The following is a 17,772-nucleotide window of genomic DNA, read 5'->3' as shown; positions in this document are numbered from 1 at the left end:
CTCGTCAACTGCTGACAGACCGAGGCCGTACGTTTCTTTCGAAAGTGGTTGACGATATCCAGAGTTCCTGCTCTACCCAACATAAGCTCACGACATCGTACCATCCCCAGACAAACGGGCTTACAGAACGTTTAAACCGCACCCTGACAGACATGCTATCGAAATACGTCTCGGCCGACCATCGTGATTGGGACCTTGCGCTATACCCTACGTGACGTTCGCATACAATTCCTCCCGGCATGACACTGCTGGGTACTCGCCTCGCCATTTTACCTTCTGTTTGGACGCGAACCAACATTGCCGTTGGATACCTTCCTGCCAGGTGCTGCACAGTCTACTTCTGAATATGCACGCGACGCTATTACCCGAGCTGACCACGCTCGTCAGCTTGCGCGCAGCAGATTAATGGCGTCCCAAGATTCGCAGAAGCATCGTTATGACGAGCGGCATCGCGAAGAACACTTTCCAACAGGTTCCCTCGTTCTTCTTTGGTGCCGTACGCGACATGCAGGCCTTTCAGAAAAACATCTCTCTCGTTTCACGGGCTCATATCGCGTGCTTAGACGAGTGACTGACACTACATATGAAATTGTCCCTGATAATCCATCAACCTATTCCGCTCTGCTGTCAAGGGACATCGTCCACGTATCAAGGCTCAAGCGTTACCACACTGCTCCTGCTGTGGCCCCGTAAACTCACCGGGTCGGCGCTTTTGCCGCCGGGGGTCGTGTTAAGTGATTTCGGCTGACTGAAAGAGGGCATAGTGGGGCATACCCAAGAAAGGTGCCTCAGACTGAGAGTGAAGAAGTGGACGTTGTCGGTGAGCTGCGTTGTGGCTGCGGACTGACAACTGTTATTTTCCACGTAACAATATATATATATATATATATATATATATATATATATATATATATATATATATATATATATATATATATATATATGGTACAAAAAGAGGTCGGCAAACGTGCGAAAACACAAATTTTAGTAACGTTTCGGCAGGTCGCCCTGCCTTCGACGGAGTCTGCCTTCGATGGCCTGCCTTCGATAGAGCCTGCCTTCACTCCGACGAAGGCAGGCCCACCTGCCGAAACGTTAGTAAAATTTGTGTTTTCGCACGTTTGTCGACCTCTTTTTCTACCGCATTTTTCACCGGTTCCATCGAATTTCATCCCACCGTTTATATATATATATATATATATATATATATATATATATATATATATATATATAAACATTTGTGGACAAAAATCACGTGTTTTGCCAGTGGCATTCTATTGATTTTTCTGGCACCTAATTCCCTTCAATTTTGACAAGATCTACAGTTCAAAAACACAATGTCTCTTATGCTTTCCTTGGATGAAATGATTGTTAGTTCCTTGTACATATATAGGTATTTCTCGCTCTGCACTAATAATTCAGAAAATGTCAATACACTGCAGCTGGATTTACCTAACCAAGCAGGATGAGTAGCTAAACATTGCGTAAGAATGCTAGAATATGTACTCAAAGCTAAATAAATTTTTCGGCAACTGCATTCGTGAAAAGCGTCTAGATCAAGCCACGAGAGTGCTAAATTGGCAGCACTGCTAAAGCCGGTCCCCTGTTCAGAGTGCGCTCATTTTTTTAATTCAACGCCGCCTCGCCACACGCGTCCGCCATGTTTTGGCCTACGCCGCGCTTGTTTAAACGTGTACGGGGTACCAGCCGCCTTGTCGCCCGTCTGATTCGTCACATGCCTCGCAAGATGACTGCATGCTCCGTGCCACACAGTGCACGAAGCGATTTAGAAATGAATGAAAGATGCTTTCTCTCTCAAGCGATCAGTGAGAATAAAAGAGTACCAAGTGGCAGCCGACGAATGCCTCTCGTATATGCACCGTAAGTATTGCAAGCTTTGTTCCTGTTTTATATCACTTTTACTTTGATACGTTGGGTACTTGGGAGTGATTTCGGAAACTGTATATTACTAGTAACAGAGTCACTGATTAGACGGTTACAAGGTACGTGCGTGGTTATGACTTTGAAGCGCGAGCGTTGCTTCTACGCGGATGGTAAGTGGCTTTTCCTTAAGACATTTGAATCCAACATGGTGTACCTTGGCGCAACTCGGCTACCTAAAGGTAGCTTATACAGTAACTCTACACGAAATTGTACGAGTGCGCCACCGCGTGGCATATCTCACCCTTTCTCACCACCTCGCGCGTCTTCGAGCGCGCCACACATTGCCGTCTCATCAGACTGCCATGTGGGACCATGAGGGACCTTCTACAACCCACGGGCTACGATGACCATTGTCATGGAGCCCTTAATTGTGGCCTTACTCGACTTCCTTGAGGACACCCGCTTGACCAAGCGACTTATATAGGCCGCTCGTCACGGTGAAGCGTGTCCTCCCATCACGCTAGTTTTTTTTTTCTCCTCATTGACTTCACCCTGCCTCCCTTTCTTCGTAGCTTAGTTTCTTTTCTTCACTTTAACTGTCCCTTCATTTCCCGTTTCCCCGTGAGTGTATTGATTTAGGTGTCCTCACATGAGAGACAGTTGTCGTCCACTCCACACCCCTTTTTCTTATGTTTCCACCTTTTTCTAAAAAATCACAGCCCCCCTCCCCCCACCAGAATCCAATGACGCAATCGCGTCGACGTGCAGGCTCAGCTGGCTCTGCGTTCCGTGCAGCCGTTCGCCGTCATGAAGTTTTTCGTGGGCTTCGCACGCTATGAGCGTGCGCGTGCGATGTCGAGCTCGCATATTTTGTGCATCGTACACAAAGGCTTCGAGTGAAAACAGTTGAACTTGCAGAACAAAAAAAAGAAATAAAGAAATCGGGATTAGTTCAGGTTATCGGGTAATTCGATATAGATATTTTAAGTGCGCAAGTTAGCTTCATTTAACGGCATCCTGTATTTTTTTTATTTTTTGTAATGTGTAGATGCGGCGTCACTTAAAAGGGCGGGTTTCACGCGCGAAAGTACGTAAAAATGTAAATAGCGCCTAAATTGTTCATACGCTGCTTTGCGTACCCGTAGGACGCCGCAAGTTTAGTGGGTACTACGACTTGTGCGAAAATATTGTTACGTAAAAATGAAACGAGGCGTGTCTATTTAAAATCTATATTCAAATTGATGCGTATGGCGTCGACTAAGATGGAGGACAGCACGCACAACCGACAGACCACTTCCTCGTTGTCGTCTTCTGACCGCTGACATGTAAGCTACGTAGCATTACCCCCCAGCGGTAAAAGCGCCGTCTCGGTGCACATTAACTATGGTCTTCAGAAGGCAGGCGGTAAGGTTTTAGCCTGCTGACGTGCACAACATCACTGGGTGTGGTTGCAGGCAGGCTTGTGGTCTCAGATGCGTCGTAGATGGCGTCATAATCTTTTGTAAGTGGCAGCGTAGAGAAGCGCTCATAATAGACAGGTGCGCACCTGTGTCAATGAGGGCGGTCACAGGAACATGGTTGACTTGTACTTCAAGCAGGCTATGATGCGTGGGAAGCGTCGGTAGAGGATTTTCGGCCGTAATTGGTATTGTAGCTTCACCTCTATAAGCTGCAATATCTAGTTTTCCTGCTGTGTTCGTCCAGAGAATCTCGGCGAGGAAAAGCGCCGAGGTGGCGGAGAGCGGGATTGGTGACGTAGCGGCGACGGGGAGCGACAGCTGCGGCGACCGGACGAAGGGGCGTCAGGGTAGTGGCGACCGGGTAAAGGGGCGTCAGTGGAAGGCTCATAAGATGATGACGAATAAAAATTGAAGGGTGCGGCGACTGAACGTCGAGGGGTCGTCGGATGCATGAGCGCCGAGGTAAAGAAAGTCTGACGTGGTTGGTTTCACCAACGGCGGCGGCAATAGCGAGAAACGTGCCCAGGCTGGTGGCAGGAAAAACAAATAGGCCGGTCGTCGGGTGTTCGCCATTCCGAAGGGTTACGGAAGGCATTGTTGGAGGTGAACGGCGAGCGTGTTCTCGGGAGTAAGACGGGACTTCAGGGCGAGTGAAGGGACATGCTGATGGAAGGCCGAGGTTCGCAAACTCCTGCCTCACCACAGCTTGTATTAACGCCACTGGCGGCTGTTTTTGGTCAGAGGTGAGCTTTGCGAAAACGGGTGGCTGAAGAGGAGCCGGACAGGCGGCTTCGATTTCCCGACGAACAATGCGTGTGACATTGTCATGCGTGATGGACTGGCGGGCGGCTTCACACGAAGAGGTTGCGGCCGTGTTGGGCAGCCGGGTGAATCGCTGAGTAATACGGCGGCTCTTGGCTTCTTCGAACCGCCGGCACTCTTTAATGATGGCGTCGACAGTGGCAACTTTGTTGTAAACTAGAACATTGTTGTAAACTAGACACACGGGTGGCGGCGGCGGCGGTGAAAGGACGTTCGCCTAATCAGCTCTTTTTGCTTACCCAGACTACCTGAAAACGGTTGCCGTGGCTACGGAATCACATCTTGACGTCACTGAGCCTGCGGAAGTGTTTACGTGTTTCCGGCGTCGACATCGTACCTGGACACACGGGTGGCGGCGGCGGCGGTGAAAGGACGTTCGCCTAATCAGCTCTTTTTGCTTACCCAGGTTGGTGTCCTGCATTTCGGCGGCCGGTGCTTTAGGGTTCCTGCCTTGTTGGAATCGTTGCGCTGGAGCCATTTATCAAAGCGGCGCTCCTTTACAACGTTCAAATTTCCTCCATTTATTAGACTACCTGAAAACGGTTGCCGTGGCTACGGAATCACATCTTGACGTCACTGAGCCTGCGGAAGTGTTTACGTGTTTCCGGCGTCGACATCGTACCTGGACACACGGGTGGCGGCGGCGGCGGTGAAAGGACGTTCGCCTAATCAGCTCTTTTTGCTTACCCAGGTTGGTAAATTCGCTTATTTCTCAATACCGCCTTACCGCCACCGCCGTTGCCACCGTGTTTCAGTGCTTTGCTGAGTTCTCTGTGCATAATGTGCCTTTTTCCTAATTGAATGCTCCCGAATTGAGTGCGAACTGAGTGCTACTGTGAATGCCTGGACAACGTACCATGACAAGCACGTGCCAGTCTTGTGATGAGCCCCTCCCCTGTGATGGGCGTGTCCTGAAGTGCAACGAATGTGAGTCCTCTTACCATGTTGGCAGTTGTTCTGGCTGGTCGGAGACGACATTTAAGACTAAAGGAGAGAGCGGTCGCAGGGCATGGCGATGTGCTGCTTGCCGTTCATCTAAAGCGAAAAGTGGGGAGAAAACTAGCATGGACTCTGAGTTAACCATTTGCCTGGCAGATATAACTAGGAGGCTTGATGCTTTAGCAGGGCTGCCGGCTCAGGTTGGTGAGATTAAGGTCTCAATCCAGCTGTTGTCACAAAAGTACGATGACATCTTGAACTGTCAAGCTAAGCAGGAAAAGGACATTAGTAGCTTAAACAGACGCGTTGGGAAATTAGAGGCGGACTGCACCTCAAGTGATATTCAACAACTGAAAGCTACGGTGAATGATCTCGAGTTTCGTAGTCGGAGACTAAACATAGAAGTTCACGGCATCCGGGTTACGCCAGACGAGAATTTGCTGTGTAAGTTGAATGATGTGGCCAAGATTGCTAACCTGCCAGAGCTGACTGGGAATGACATCGCCGCTATCCACAGACTTCCGGCAAAGCCAAACAAAACACCCGGAATTATAGTTCGATTTGCCCAGCAATCAATTCGTGATAAGTGGCTAGGAAGGCGGAAAGCCCTAAGAGATGCTTCGAATGTTTCGATCACTGAAAACATGACCCAGCAAAACAGAGAGCTGCTGCGCAACGCAAAAGACTGGGCACAGAACAATGGCTATCGTTTTTCATGGCACTGCAACGGCAAGATTCTCGTTAGGAAAAGAGAGGGTGATAGCGCGGTTGTCATTCGTCGTTTGGGTGACCTTGATAAGCTGTGATACTGTTACCCCGCATTGCATTGTTTACTTCCTGATATTCTTTTGATACTCGTCTTAACATGTTTCCCTTAACCGCACCTATAGACCTTATTAATCTTAAAAACTTGTATGACACTTGTTGTGAAAAAAGCCTCAGTTGCGTTCATTTCAACCTTAGATCGGGAAGGAATAAACAGGATGAGCTCGAATATTTTTTTAGTGAAGCACAAGTAAATTTTGACGTTGTGATGTTTTCGGAAACGTGGTTTGCTTCGGAAGATGATGTATTTACGTTTCCAACTTATAAATCATACTACATGAACCGCACAGGCAAAAGGGGTGGTGGCGTAGGTATGCTAATCTCAAGTAAAATAGACTGTGAATTGATGTCTGAATTCTCCTGCATTTCTCCTCTATATGAAATACTCACTGTTAGATGTGGTACATCAGTGTTTTGTGTATGTTACCGCCCTCCATCAAATAATGTCCGTTTGTTTTTTTCTTTTTTAGACTCACTGTTAGAATTTGTGAGTGAAAAAAAATATGCCTTGATTTTAGGTGGTGACCTCAACATCAACATGTTAGCTGAGAGCAGTGTTAAATTAGAACTTGAATCAATGTTAAGCTCGCATTATTGTCAAAATGTTATAACGGCTCCTACGCGAATCACTTCACAGTCATCAACACTCTTAGATCTTTTTATAACAAACTTTGATACTTCCCTTGTTACGGCTGGCACTTTGATTCACAATATTAGTGACCACATGCCTATATTTATGTTTGTTAACCAACTCAATAACGTACCCAAACAAGTGCGTGCAGAATTTTCCTATAGACTTATAAATCCTGAAACACTAACCCTCTTTAGAGAGCGCTTAGGCAGAACCGACTGGAGCAATGTGTTCGCAGCGAGTGCCGCCAATTTGGCATACGATTTATTTATGAACAAGTTCACCGAAATATACCTTCAATGTTTTCCCCTAAAGTCATTTAAAACATTTAAAAAAAGTCGGAAACCTTGGGTAAATAAAGAATGCCTTAAGCTTATAAGAAAGCGGGACCAATTGTTCAAGGCATTTATTGTGAGTAAGTCCCCTGAAGCCCTCAAAGCATTTAAAAAGCACCGAAACTTTGTCACCAAACGCCTTCGTGATGAAAAGAAACTATATTATTCGAACCTGTTTAACTCAACGCAAGGGCGTACAGAAAACGTTTGGAAGGCAATTAACAGTACGCTTAATAATCCACCGGAGGAATTAACCAAAATTGTGAAAGATGGTACAGAAATTCAAGGGCCTGATTTAGCTGATGCATTTAACGACTTCTTTTTGTCAGTTGGCGGCCCTACAACCAGTAGTACTTCTTTAAAATATATGAATATTCGAAATAACCAAACAATATTTCTAGAGCCAATTTCAGAGAGTGAATTAGTAGCGACATTTTTGACACTCAGTAATAGCAAAGCCACTGACGCGGACAATATTCAGATGAAACCTGTTAAGTATGTTATTGACATACTAGCACCCTGTCTTGCCTACATTTTTAACATATGTTTGTCCACAGGACATTTCCCGCGAAACATGCAGATAGCAAAAGTGACAGTTATCTATAAAAAGGGTCCCAGAAATGACATGTCCAACTACCGCCCTATATCGATTCTACCTGTATTCTCTAAGGGTCTGGAAAAAATAATTTTGAAACGTTTGAACTCTTTTACTGACAAGTTCAACTTGATTACTTCAGCGCAGTATGGCTTCCGGAAAAATAAATCTACTGAGCTCGCGCTACTGGCACAAAAAGAATACATTCTAGAGAATTTTGAATCCCGAAATATGGTACTCGGTCTTTTTCTTGATTTCTCAAAAGCCTTTGACCTCATTAATCATAAAATTCTCCTACAAAAGTTGGACCATTACGGTATAAGAGGCGTTGCACACAAATTAATCACTTCATACTTGCAACACCGAACTCAATTCGTCGTAATTCAAGGCAAACATTCCGCAACAAAATCCATTAAAACAGGCGTCCCGCAGGGAAGCATTTTGGGACCGTTTCTCTTTATACTTTACGTTAATGAGATAGTTCGTATTGATGAATCTGCCCATTACATTATATATGCTGACGACACAAGTTTGTTTTTTTCAAGCAGATGTAGCAGCGATCTAGGTAGCCGAGCGAATAACGCACTGTCTAAAATTAACACATGGGCCCAAGAAAACTCTCTAAAACTAAACATAAAAAAAACAAAAGCTGTTTTATTTCACCCCCGCCACACACAAGTTCAGTTTCCCATCATTTCGTTAAATAATTTAGAAATTGAAGTCGTCAAAAGTTTTAAATCATTAGGCGTGTATTTTTCACAAAACATGACATGGGATGATCACGTGAACCATATTATTACTAAACTATCTCGTATAATCGGCGTCATGCGCCGTCATTGCTACTATTTTCCTGTTTCTGTAAACATGCTCATATATAACTCGTTGTTTTCTTCATTATTGAATTATGCCTTTCTTGTATGGTCCACAACGACAACTGTAAACGTTTGCAAACTTACCATCTTGCAAAAGAAAGCTTTGCGTCTTGCCTCTAAATTACCACATCGCAGCCACACAGCAGAATTGTTTAAAAAACACTACATCATTCAGGTTGCATCAATATATGATTATAAACTAAGCCGTTTATATAAGTTCGGTTTATTGAAAAATAATGATACGATTGCTAGAATAGCCAGGTTAGAGAAAAATTTTCCTGCTTATAATGTACGTCAACCTGAAGTGTGGCACATATCAAAATGTAGAACGAAATACGGAAATCAAATGTTAAAGTTTCAACTGCCTACACTTCTAAACCGCATAATTAGGGAACATAACATTGATATATCTAGCATATCACCAAAAAAATTGCGATTAGTGTTTATATAATAATGTGATCTAGCGACTACCTCGGTGATCTTTCATTGTAGTCTTTCATTGTTTCTTTTTTTTTGCACATTGTGAAACACTTTTATTTTGGTTGTCCTTAGCCGCACGTCTTTCTGTGCTACCCTGTGTACTAGGGGGTCAGGGCTTCTCAAGCTGTTCTCACAGCTTTTACCTGCCCTCCTCGTAACATGTATTTTGTTGTTGCGGAATAAATTTCAATTTCAATTTCAATTAAATGCGTCGTCTGCTATGCCTTTCAGCACATGGGCCACTTTCTCAGGCTCACTCATGTGCTCGTCAATCTGGCGGCATGGGGCGATGACGTCGTGAATGTACGCGACGCACGACTCCGTCGACGTCTGTGCACGAGCCGCCAGTTGATTCCGCGCTGCGATCGGCCGCCCAACGGTGTCGCCAAAAAGGTCGCGGATCTTCTCTTTAAAGGAGTCCCAGTTTGTAATCTCCGCTTCGTGCGTCTCAAACCACACTCGCGGTGGGCCATCGAGGTAAAAAAGCACATTGGCAAGCATAAGAGTCGGGTCCTACCTATAGCTTGCGCTGACCCGTTCGTACCGGTTGATCCCTTTGTCGACGCCAGCGCCATCCTGACCGGAAAATACACCGGGATCACGAGCAGGAGGTAGAGCGACGTATGTAGAAGTCACGGAAGGGGCAGGTGGGGAAGACGATGGTTGTTAAACCTGTGACGTGGTTGGAACTATGATGATGCGGCCGTTGCGGAGCTTCGTGATGAAGACGGGGAAGTACCCATCACCTCCACCACAAAGATGTTACATAAAAATGAAACGAGGCGTGTCTATTCAAAATCTATATTCAAACTGATGCTTATGGCGTCGACTAAGATGAAGGACAGCACGCACAACCGAATGACCACTTCCTTGCTGTCGTCTTCTGACCGCTGATATGTCAGCTACGTAGCAATATCTTGGACAAAGGACCAAACATATACGAAGATGCACCTGTTTGGATCTGTTTCTTCCTTCGTTAAAGATATTTATCGCACGTGAAGTAGCGGAACATACCTGCTAACCAAATTGTTGTAGACCTTTTTTTTGTTTTTTATCTGTTTCGTACCGGAAGGGAGTAGTCTAGCCTGTCTAACATTTGTGGCTCACATCAGAGCGAACATCCTTGTACCCAGTCTTGTTCGGCTTTATCGCGATGAAAAAATGCTGGCTGTCTTAAACAGGTCTGTAAATATAATGCTATACACCTCGTGCTGCTGCTTTGAGCGGTAGTGGGGGCGCCACCAACGGCAAACGGTGGCGAAAAGCGGATCGTATGGCTCAACTTTCTGCAAAGTGCCCGCTGCAGAGAATTTTACAGAGAAAGCTATTCCAAGATCACAACTCGGCTCACGCGCAGTTGTCCGCCGCTGCCGCTGCCGGTGTCCGTAACCACATCGCACGAAAAAAAAAAAAAAACTAGCACCAAATGCACAGTGGAGCTCGATCCCGGGTCCTCTTGGTGCCAGCCGAGTATTCGGCCACTGAGCCACGCTGGTGTTTGTGAACTGTTGGCAAACTTGCCTTAGGCAGGCTTCATGAAGGAAAACAATCGTTTTAATACGACGTATAAAGCGTTTTAAAGCAGCGAAAGAACAACAAATCGTCGCACAATGTCAATAAGGTAATAGGTGGGCTGTTTAATGCTCCATCCTATTACAAAAGCCTGTTCTTGTTGCACTATTAACTGTAGCGCATACCCTCTTGAGCCATAATTCCCCATCGTCGTCAGCCACTGCATGAACGATTGGCTCAAAGTTCCTCGCAATATTTAAGCGGATATCTCGCTTCTAAAAAAAATGATGAAAAATAGCATAGCGAATGTCGGCCTCCTTCCCTAATCTTTTTATTATTAATGCCGTTGTGAGCCTCAAGAAAGTGTGCTTGTGGCAGTTACCCAATGAGTGGTAATAAAAGGCCCTGAAAGGCCGCTCTTAGAGCTTTCGCTGTGACTTTGCTGCGCCTTCCGCACAGGTCTGGCTTTTTTTAGGTTAGTTTATATTCTAGTTTTTACTCTTGCTTTTTACAGCTGACGCTAGCTGCTCCGCTAGACAGCCATGACGTTTGTGACGTCGATGGTTCTATTTTATTTGTTTGAAAATTACGGGCCCGTTTTTTATTGCTGAGCGCGAGTGCGGTATATTGCATGCGTTTCTAAAGTGCGTGTGTTTAATAGGTTTGCGTGACCATGATTGATTGATTGATATGTGGGGTTTAACGTCTCAAAACCACCATATAACGTAATACGTTATATTCCTGGATTTCTCGAAAGCGTTCGAAAAGGTACCTCATAAGCGACTGCTAATGAAACTTAGATCTTTAAATATACATCCCGATATTTTAGCTTGGATTGATGAATTTCTAACTAACCGCTTCCAGTTTGTTTCAATTGATGACGTGCCCTCTAACCCCCTTCCAGTAACATCAGGTGTCCCCCAAGGCTCCGTTCTTGGTCCCCTTCTCTTCTTAATTTATATTATTGATTTAGCTTCGCATGTCTCCTCCAGTATCCGTTTGTTTGCTGACGACTGTGTAATCTATCACTCAATCACTAACCCGACAGATCAAACCGCTATTCAAGATGACCTTAACCACGTGCAGGACTGGTGTGAAAGCTGGCTTATGAAACTTAACCCTAACAAATGTAAAACACTCTCTTTCCACCGCCGTAGCAACCCTTCTTTGTTCCCTTACTCAATCGCTAACGTCGCCCTCGAACACGTGTAATCACATAAGTATCTCGGTGTCACCCTGTGCAATGATCTTAACTGGCGCCTGCATGTTACCAACATTATATTATCTGCAAACAAATTCCTAGGTTTTCTGAAACGTCACCTTCGGCATGCCCCGCAGGACGTCAAGTTACAGGCCTACAAATCCCTTATTCGCTCTAAATTGGAATATGCCTCTGCAATCTGGAACCCACACCAAGCATATCTCATCGAATCACTTGAGGCAGTTCAAAACCGTGCTACTATGTTCATTCATTCTTCGTATTCGTATAATATTAGTGTATCATCCCTCAAAAAAGAATCTGCTCTTTTAAACCTTGGCGTTCGCCGTCGCATTTCCAGCTTCTGCCTGTTTCAGAAAATTTTTCACAGCCCATTCCGTCATCCCTACATTGTTCCACCAGCCCGCATATCTCACCGCACTAGACATCCACTTCAAGTTGCCCGTCCACGCATTAGAACGACCACTTTTTCTATGTCCTTTTTTGTACGGACTGCAAACGACTGGAATGTTCTTCCCCACGACGTCGTGGCCATTTCCTGTTCATCAACATTTTTCGACCAACTGTCTGCACGTCTTTCGCAATGAAAACCCGTGCCAATAGAAAAAAAAAAAATAACAGAACTTTATTTGTCAACCCACCCCTTATGTAATACCCCCTCTGGGGTCTTTAAGGAAATAAAGTGAAGTGAAGTGAAGGTATGATTATGAGAGACGCCGTAGTGGAGGGCTCCGAAAATTTCGACCACCTGGGGTTCTTTAACGTGCACCCAAGGTTTGCGTTACCAGCTGACACAAGCGAAATAAAAGTTGTTGCAACGTAGAACGGTTTTCGTTTCACTGAACAGTTTGAACAGTGCAATAACAATGCAGGTATGGGTAGTATACATGCTTAGAAATCGCACAAAAGACACACATTCTCCGCTACGTCCAGCACTTGCAACTTCATCGAGCCACTTATGCATAATAAGTACTGACAGAAAGCTGATTAACGCTGTTAACATGCGTCACACAGATGCATAATAATGTATGAAGGCACAATAGCAAATGAAGTACAAACATTCACAGTTTATTTCACAACCACAAAAAAATTTGAGGAACATAAACTGCAATAACATCACGTACTTCGGGAGATGTAATCACTAACACCGTTGAAGCAACTATTCTTTGTCAAATACATTTCAAATTCAGCATGAAAATTTGAGGTTCATACAAATTTATAGGCGTGTAGCATGTATACCGTACGCTACATTCTTCTGTGGTAAGTGTAAGTACACAAGACATGTGATTCTAGAATTATTACTTGTGGAATAGCGAGAGTATAAAAGGGTGATTTACAGCGTCACTCACCTTCGTAAAAAAGAGTATTCCAATTGCAACTCAATATTAGCCAACGCAACAACGATAACAACACACTTGGTACTGCACACTGGTGTCGAGTTAACGCGTAGGACCAAGGAGTGGTGTTTCAACTGTAGCACAATCGTGCGCGTACAGTAACGTCATAAATTTTCCCGCTGTATGACACCATCGCTACCCTCGATGTAGCACCTCTTGTCCTCATCGCACCAACAAACTGCCATGAAGCCGAGAGCTACAAACACTGTCAAGGAAAATAGTGGTCTTGTAGGAGGCCATCCTGCACAGCAACTAACGAACAAAAGTGCAAGTTTGAAGCATGAAGCATTGCCGTTGAAGCGATGTCGGGTGATCGTGGTGAGGGCTCATCGTCCAACGTGTGGCCTTGACGTTTACACAATTTCAACGTTGCAAATTCCAAGGAAGACGTGACCATTACGAAAGTGACGAGCCAAGCCAGTCTTGTTGGGTGCGCTGCCGACAGCAGGAGAGCGCGCTCGCACGGCAATTGAAAGAAATAGAAAATAGTGCAAAGAGTGGTTTATTTGATGCAGGCCAACGCGGTGGAAGCGAAAAGAAGGTGTTTTTGATGGTGTGAAATACTTTAGAGAGATAGCGCTTCATTCTTTTTTTTTTCACAATGATTGGGCAAATTTTATTCAGAATGCGTCGGATCTTGTTGGGAGTTGGGAGAGGATGCAACCGCTTCTCCACACTAGTCGAGCGCCAATCGAACGGCACCGCCACTATACTGGCGCACGAAGCGGATAACTGTCTATGACAAGCGAGGAAGAGATGGTTGGAATGACAAGGAAGGGGAGAGAGGAATAGGAGGCGAGGGGAGAGGTAGAGAAGTTTAGATTGTGGAGCGGAAAGCGGCCGTTTGTCTTAACGCCCACTAGGACGTGGCCTATGGAAACAGCTCTGAAAAATTCAGCTAACGGCAACAACAATATTAGTATTGTTACGGGGATTACAAATACACGAAAGAGAGAAACGAGTGAGTTTTCAATATTTACAGGTAGGCGTGACACCCCAGGGGGGCTAGGATCTCTCGCGCCGAATCCACTTCTTCTTCATCGATGCGTCTACGACGGGGCGGAGTTATGCCCACTGCCTCGTAATATTAATGATATTATAAGATTGTTAATTTTGTTTTCAGTGCAGTGACAATCTTTTCAACAAACCCATTACTAATAATTATAAGAAGATGAGTAATTTTTATTGTAATAGTATTACACTACTGCTACTACTAATAATCATAAATAATTGTCATAATTATTATTGATTGATTGATATGTAGAGTATAACGTCATAAATAATTGTTATTATTATTTATTGATTGATTGATATGTGGGGTATAACGTCCCAAAACCACCATATGATTATTAGAGGCACCGAAGTGGAGGGCTCCGGAAATTTCGACCACAAGGGGTTCTTCAACGTGCGCCCAAATCTGAGCATACGTTATTATTATTATTATTATTATTATTATTATTATTATTATTATTATTATTATTATTATTATTATTATTATTAGCAAGGAACATACTACACACGTCCTCCCGAGGAAGTTGAGTGGACCTACGTCAAGCATCGATAGGGAATTGTGTTAATATATGTTGTGGGCATGGCTATGTGGGCCTCCTTAGTTCGTCCCACAAGGGAATAGGACGGTGAAATCTTTTCTGGACATCCACGGGAGATTTCGTGTTGTCTGGAACGTACGCTGCACTTTTGTATAAACCAATACGTTTAATCAGGAATCCAGCACATTTTTATTACTATTGACACATCTCTGTAAAAAGAAATAGTTCACTGACGCACCTTTTTACTGCAGCTTTTTTTTTCTTTTTCCGCTTCTCCCTTGACAGCGTAGGGATGGAGCACGACCAGCGTCCAGACCATAGCACTGATCTGGATGAAAGCTTTGGAATTCGGCTACCGGTGTTAGACTCACAAGACAACTCCATATTCGCCGGTCGCGGGCCGTCGCAGGAGTACGAAAGTACCGAATGGGGCCAGTCGGCTAAGGAACGCTCGGCGCCAGAATCTCTCGATTACATACAGAAGCGATACTGGTGAACATCGTCTCATATACGTCGAATTCCCCGGTCCGAACGCGCAGCACACGCCATCTTTTCTCTTACTTATCCGCAAAATATCCCTTAAATCGCATATGGACTACACGCACCCATCCAAGTACGTTATACAATAGACTCATCGTGCACGGGTAACTTAATCTGTGTACATGCATGTAGTCTAGATATGCGAATCTATTAAATTTTTTTCTTCTGCATGAGAATGAATCAGTCGAATGATTATTTGCGGTCGTTGCATGAGCATAAAACAGGACAGCAATTGAATATTAAATTTTTTTCCGCAGATGAATTTGGTCACTGTACTTCTGCGGAAGCTGTTGCAATTTTGAAGTTTATTTCATGAGCATGATTTTCAAATGAGCTGGATGAAATTCGGCATCGGTCCAAATTTGGGAGCATGAAAGATCTGACAGCATGCCTTTTTGGGTGAGTTAGAGCATGTAATTTGTAATGACACTCAGCGCAAACACAGGACAACATACTGGCAAGAAGAAGTTTACGCAGAGAATTCTTCCAACTATTTTTTAAAGAAGTACATTGTATAAAAGGTGTTTCAAGAAATGGGTTCAATGATACTTGAAAATCACGGAAAGCCGGCATCTGTGTGCGACCTGCGGCGTTTTCTTTACTTTAGCGGAAGGCATCTTCTAATGTGCACGAACATTGTTTATGGCAGTAATTGCACAAACTAAGAAAATTGACTTTTTAACCAGTGGAAATAGGCTATTGATTCTAATGAGTGAATTGAAGTGCTTTTAAATGTGGAGCATTTCTTATTGAACTTCGGCGACATTGAGCGTATCTATCTATCTATCTATCTATCTATCTATCTATCTATCTATCTATCTATCTATCTATCTATCTATAGCCGCTTACGTTTGTGTGCTCTCATGGCCACCCCTTAACTTGGCGTGAACCAAAATCAGCATGGGAGGGTAAGATGGCTTGACGAGTATGACGCGCTGGTCAATACATGAATAATGTCACAATCCCGTCTCGTACGTCGTCTAACGCTTCCCGTTAGACAGTAGCACATACCCACGGGCGGGTATGTGCCGCTGGTATGCGGGTATGTGCCATAGGCGATTGACAGTATTTACCCTGGAACGACGAGAACACACATTGGGTTAACGCGTGAGCAATAAACAATACCTGACATCGGCAGCGTTGACCCAATGAAGGCATGGAACAAAACGTCAGTGTTAAGAAAAACCTCACATGGGCAGCGTTGACCCCTCGACGAATCCAAATAATAAATTTCAGGGTGCCAACAGAAATCGAACCCAAGCATTCTGCGTTGCAGTCAAGCATTCAACCACAGAGCTACACCAGGTCCCGGAACTACTTTTGCAGTGCTGCCTACCCAGTTTTATAAACATTACATATCTACTCCTTTGATGCAGCTGTCGCGTCGGGTTTACGTCAATTGAGATGTTGATTTATGTAGCAGTATCAAGGCCCAGTATCTTCGGGAGCATCAGCGCTTCATATCAGATTCTGCTGTTGCTAATACGCATGTTCCAGTTGACATTGTTGCGCAAATGCAAACAACTGATTATATAAACATATGCAACTCTTCAACATATGTCTGTGCATGCAACATTTGTACATATATTTAGCGTCATTTCATGACGTGTCGATCAATAAAAGAAAGTGCAACGCGGCCACCTATCCTCCGCATGCTTCGCATAACATTGGTTCCTCGGTACGTGGGATCTGCCGAATCTTTTACGAATAGTTCATACCTGCTTGGAAATTTAGGAAGAACGGTCACTGGTAATCACCATGGAGTGCTAAAATCTGGTCAATTCAGCTAGCGAAACCGAAACTGACGCACGAAACAGCGAATCTACTTTCATTTCGAAAATGCCTTCAACGATGACGACGCCTTTTTCCCTCGAATCGGGGGATCCCGGCTGCGGCGGCTGCATTTCCGATGGAGGCGGAAATGTTGTAGGCCCGTGCGCTCAGATTTGGGTGCACGTTAAAGAACCCCAGGTGGTCGAAATTTCCGGAGCCCTCCACTACGGCGTCTCTCATAATCAAATGGTGGTTTTGGGACGTTAAACCCCACATATCAATCAATCGAATCGGGGGAGAACAGGCGAGCGTCAATGAGCGGCCACGAAGCGAAGTGTCTGGATTGACAGTTGATAACGGTGAGGGGAACAGTGTCGTCACTGAGCGCGTTGTCGAAGTTGATGGTAGCTGCGCTGTTTGGTGCGTCGGTTTCTTTTTCACCAGCTAAATTGGCCAGATTTTAACGCCCCGCAGTGATTACCAGTGGTCGCCTTTCCAAAATTTTAAAGCGGCTATGGGCTATTCGTAAGAAGTTTTTTTGAATCGCTCATTTGACTCGATCGGCTATTTCCACTAGGGGGAAAGTTTATTGTTTTAATTTCTGTGGATAATTGACCATTTGCAGGAATCTGCAAGGTGGCTTTCTTGCAAGGCTGTTTTCCAACGAAAAAGGGAAAAAAAAAACTCTAGTGAACAGACTTCTTTTGTTTCTCACTGTGCTTTTACCACTCCTCTTTCAGCGAAGGCATCCTGTGTCGTGTATGAGATCGGTATGATCGGGCAAATTTTGCGAAGGCAGAACCCTTGTACGTTTTTATTGTTTGAATTGTGTGATGGAGTGTTGCACTCATGTACCTGTGGTTATAATGTATGTGTTGGGAAATTGATTTGCAATGTGAAATTGTAGTGAATGTTCTATTGAGAATGTTATGCGCTAT

At 44.5% G+C, this 17,772-nt stretch overlaps 1 protein-coding gene and 1 long non-coding RNA gene across 2 annotated transcripts in view; both read left to right on the top strand.

Annotated features, from left to right (window-relative positions):
* LOC142803193 (uncharacterized) overlaps window positions 1-15,800 on the top strand; it is a 162,019-nt gene extending 146,219 nt beyond the window's left edge. Inside the window, exon 4 of the mRNA XM_075888286.1 lies at window positions 14,807-15,800. Coding sequence (XP_075744401.1) covers window positions 14,807-15,017 — 211 coding nt within the window. The 3' untranslated portion in view covers window positions 15,018-15,800. The remainder of the gene's footprint in view (window positions 1-14,806) is intronic.
* On the top strand, window positions 4,354-6,173 carry LOC142804221 (uncharacterized). The gene is made up of 2 exons (XR_012894525.1): window positions 4,354-4,572; window positions 4,695-6,173. It is a non-coding gene; the product is annotated as an uncharacterized LOC142804221 (long non-coding RNA).
* Window positions 15,801-17,772: the final 1,972 nt, after the last annotated feature.

Source organism: Rhipicephalus microplus, chromosome 3, assembly GCF_043290135.1.
Source record: "Rhipicephalus microplus isolate Deutch F79 chromosome 3, USDA_Rmic, whole genome shotgun sequence".
In the NCBI taxonomy this organism is placed as follows: domain Eukaryota; kingdom Metazoa; phylum Arthropoda; class Arachnida; order Ixodida; family Ixodidae; genus Rhipicephalus; species Rhipicephalus microplus.
The sequence above is the reverse complement of the archived record's forward strand: the minus strand, read 5'-3'. Positions and strand labels throughout refer to the sequence as shown.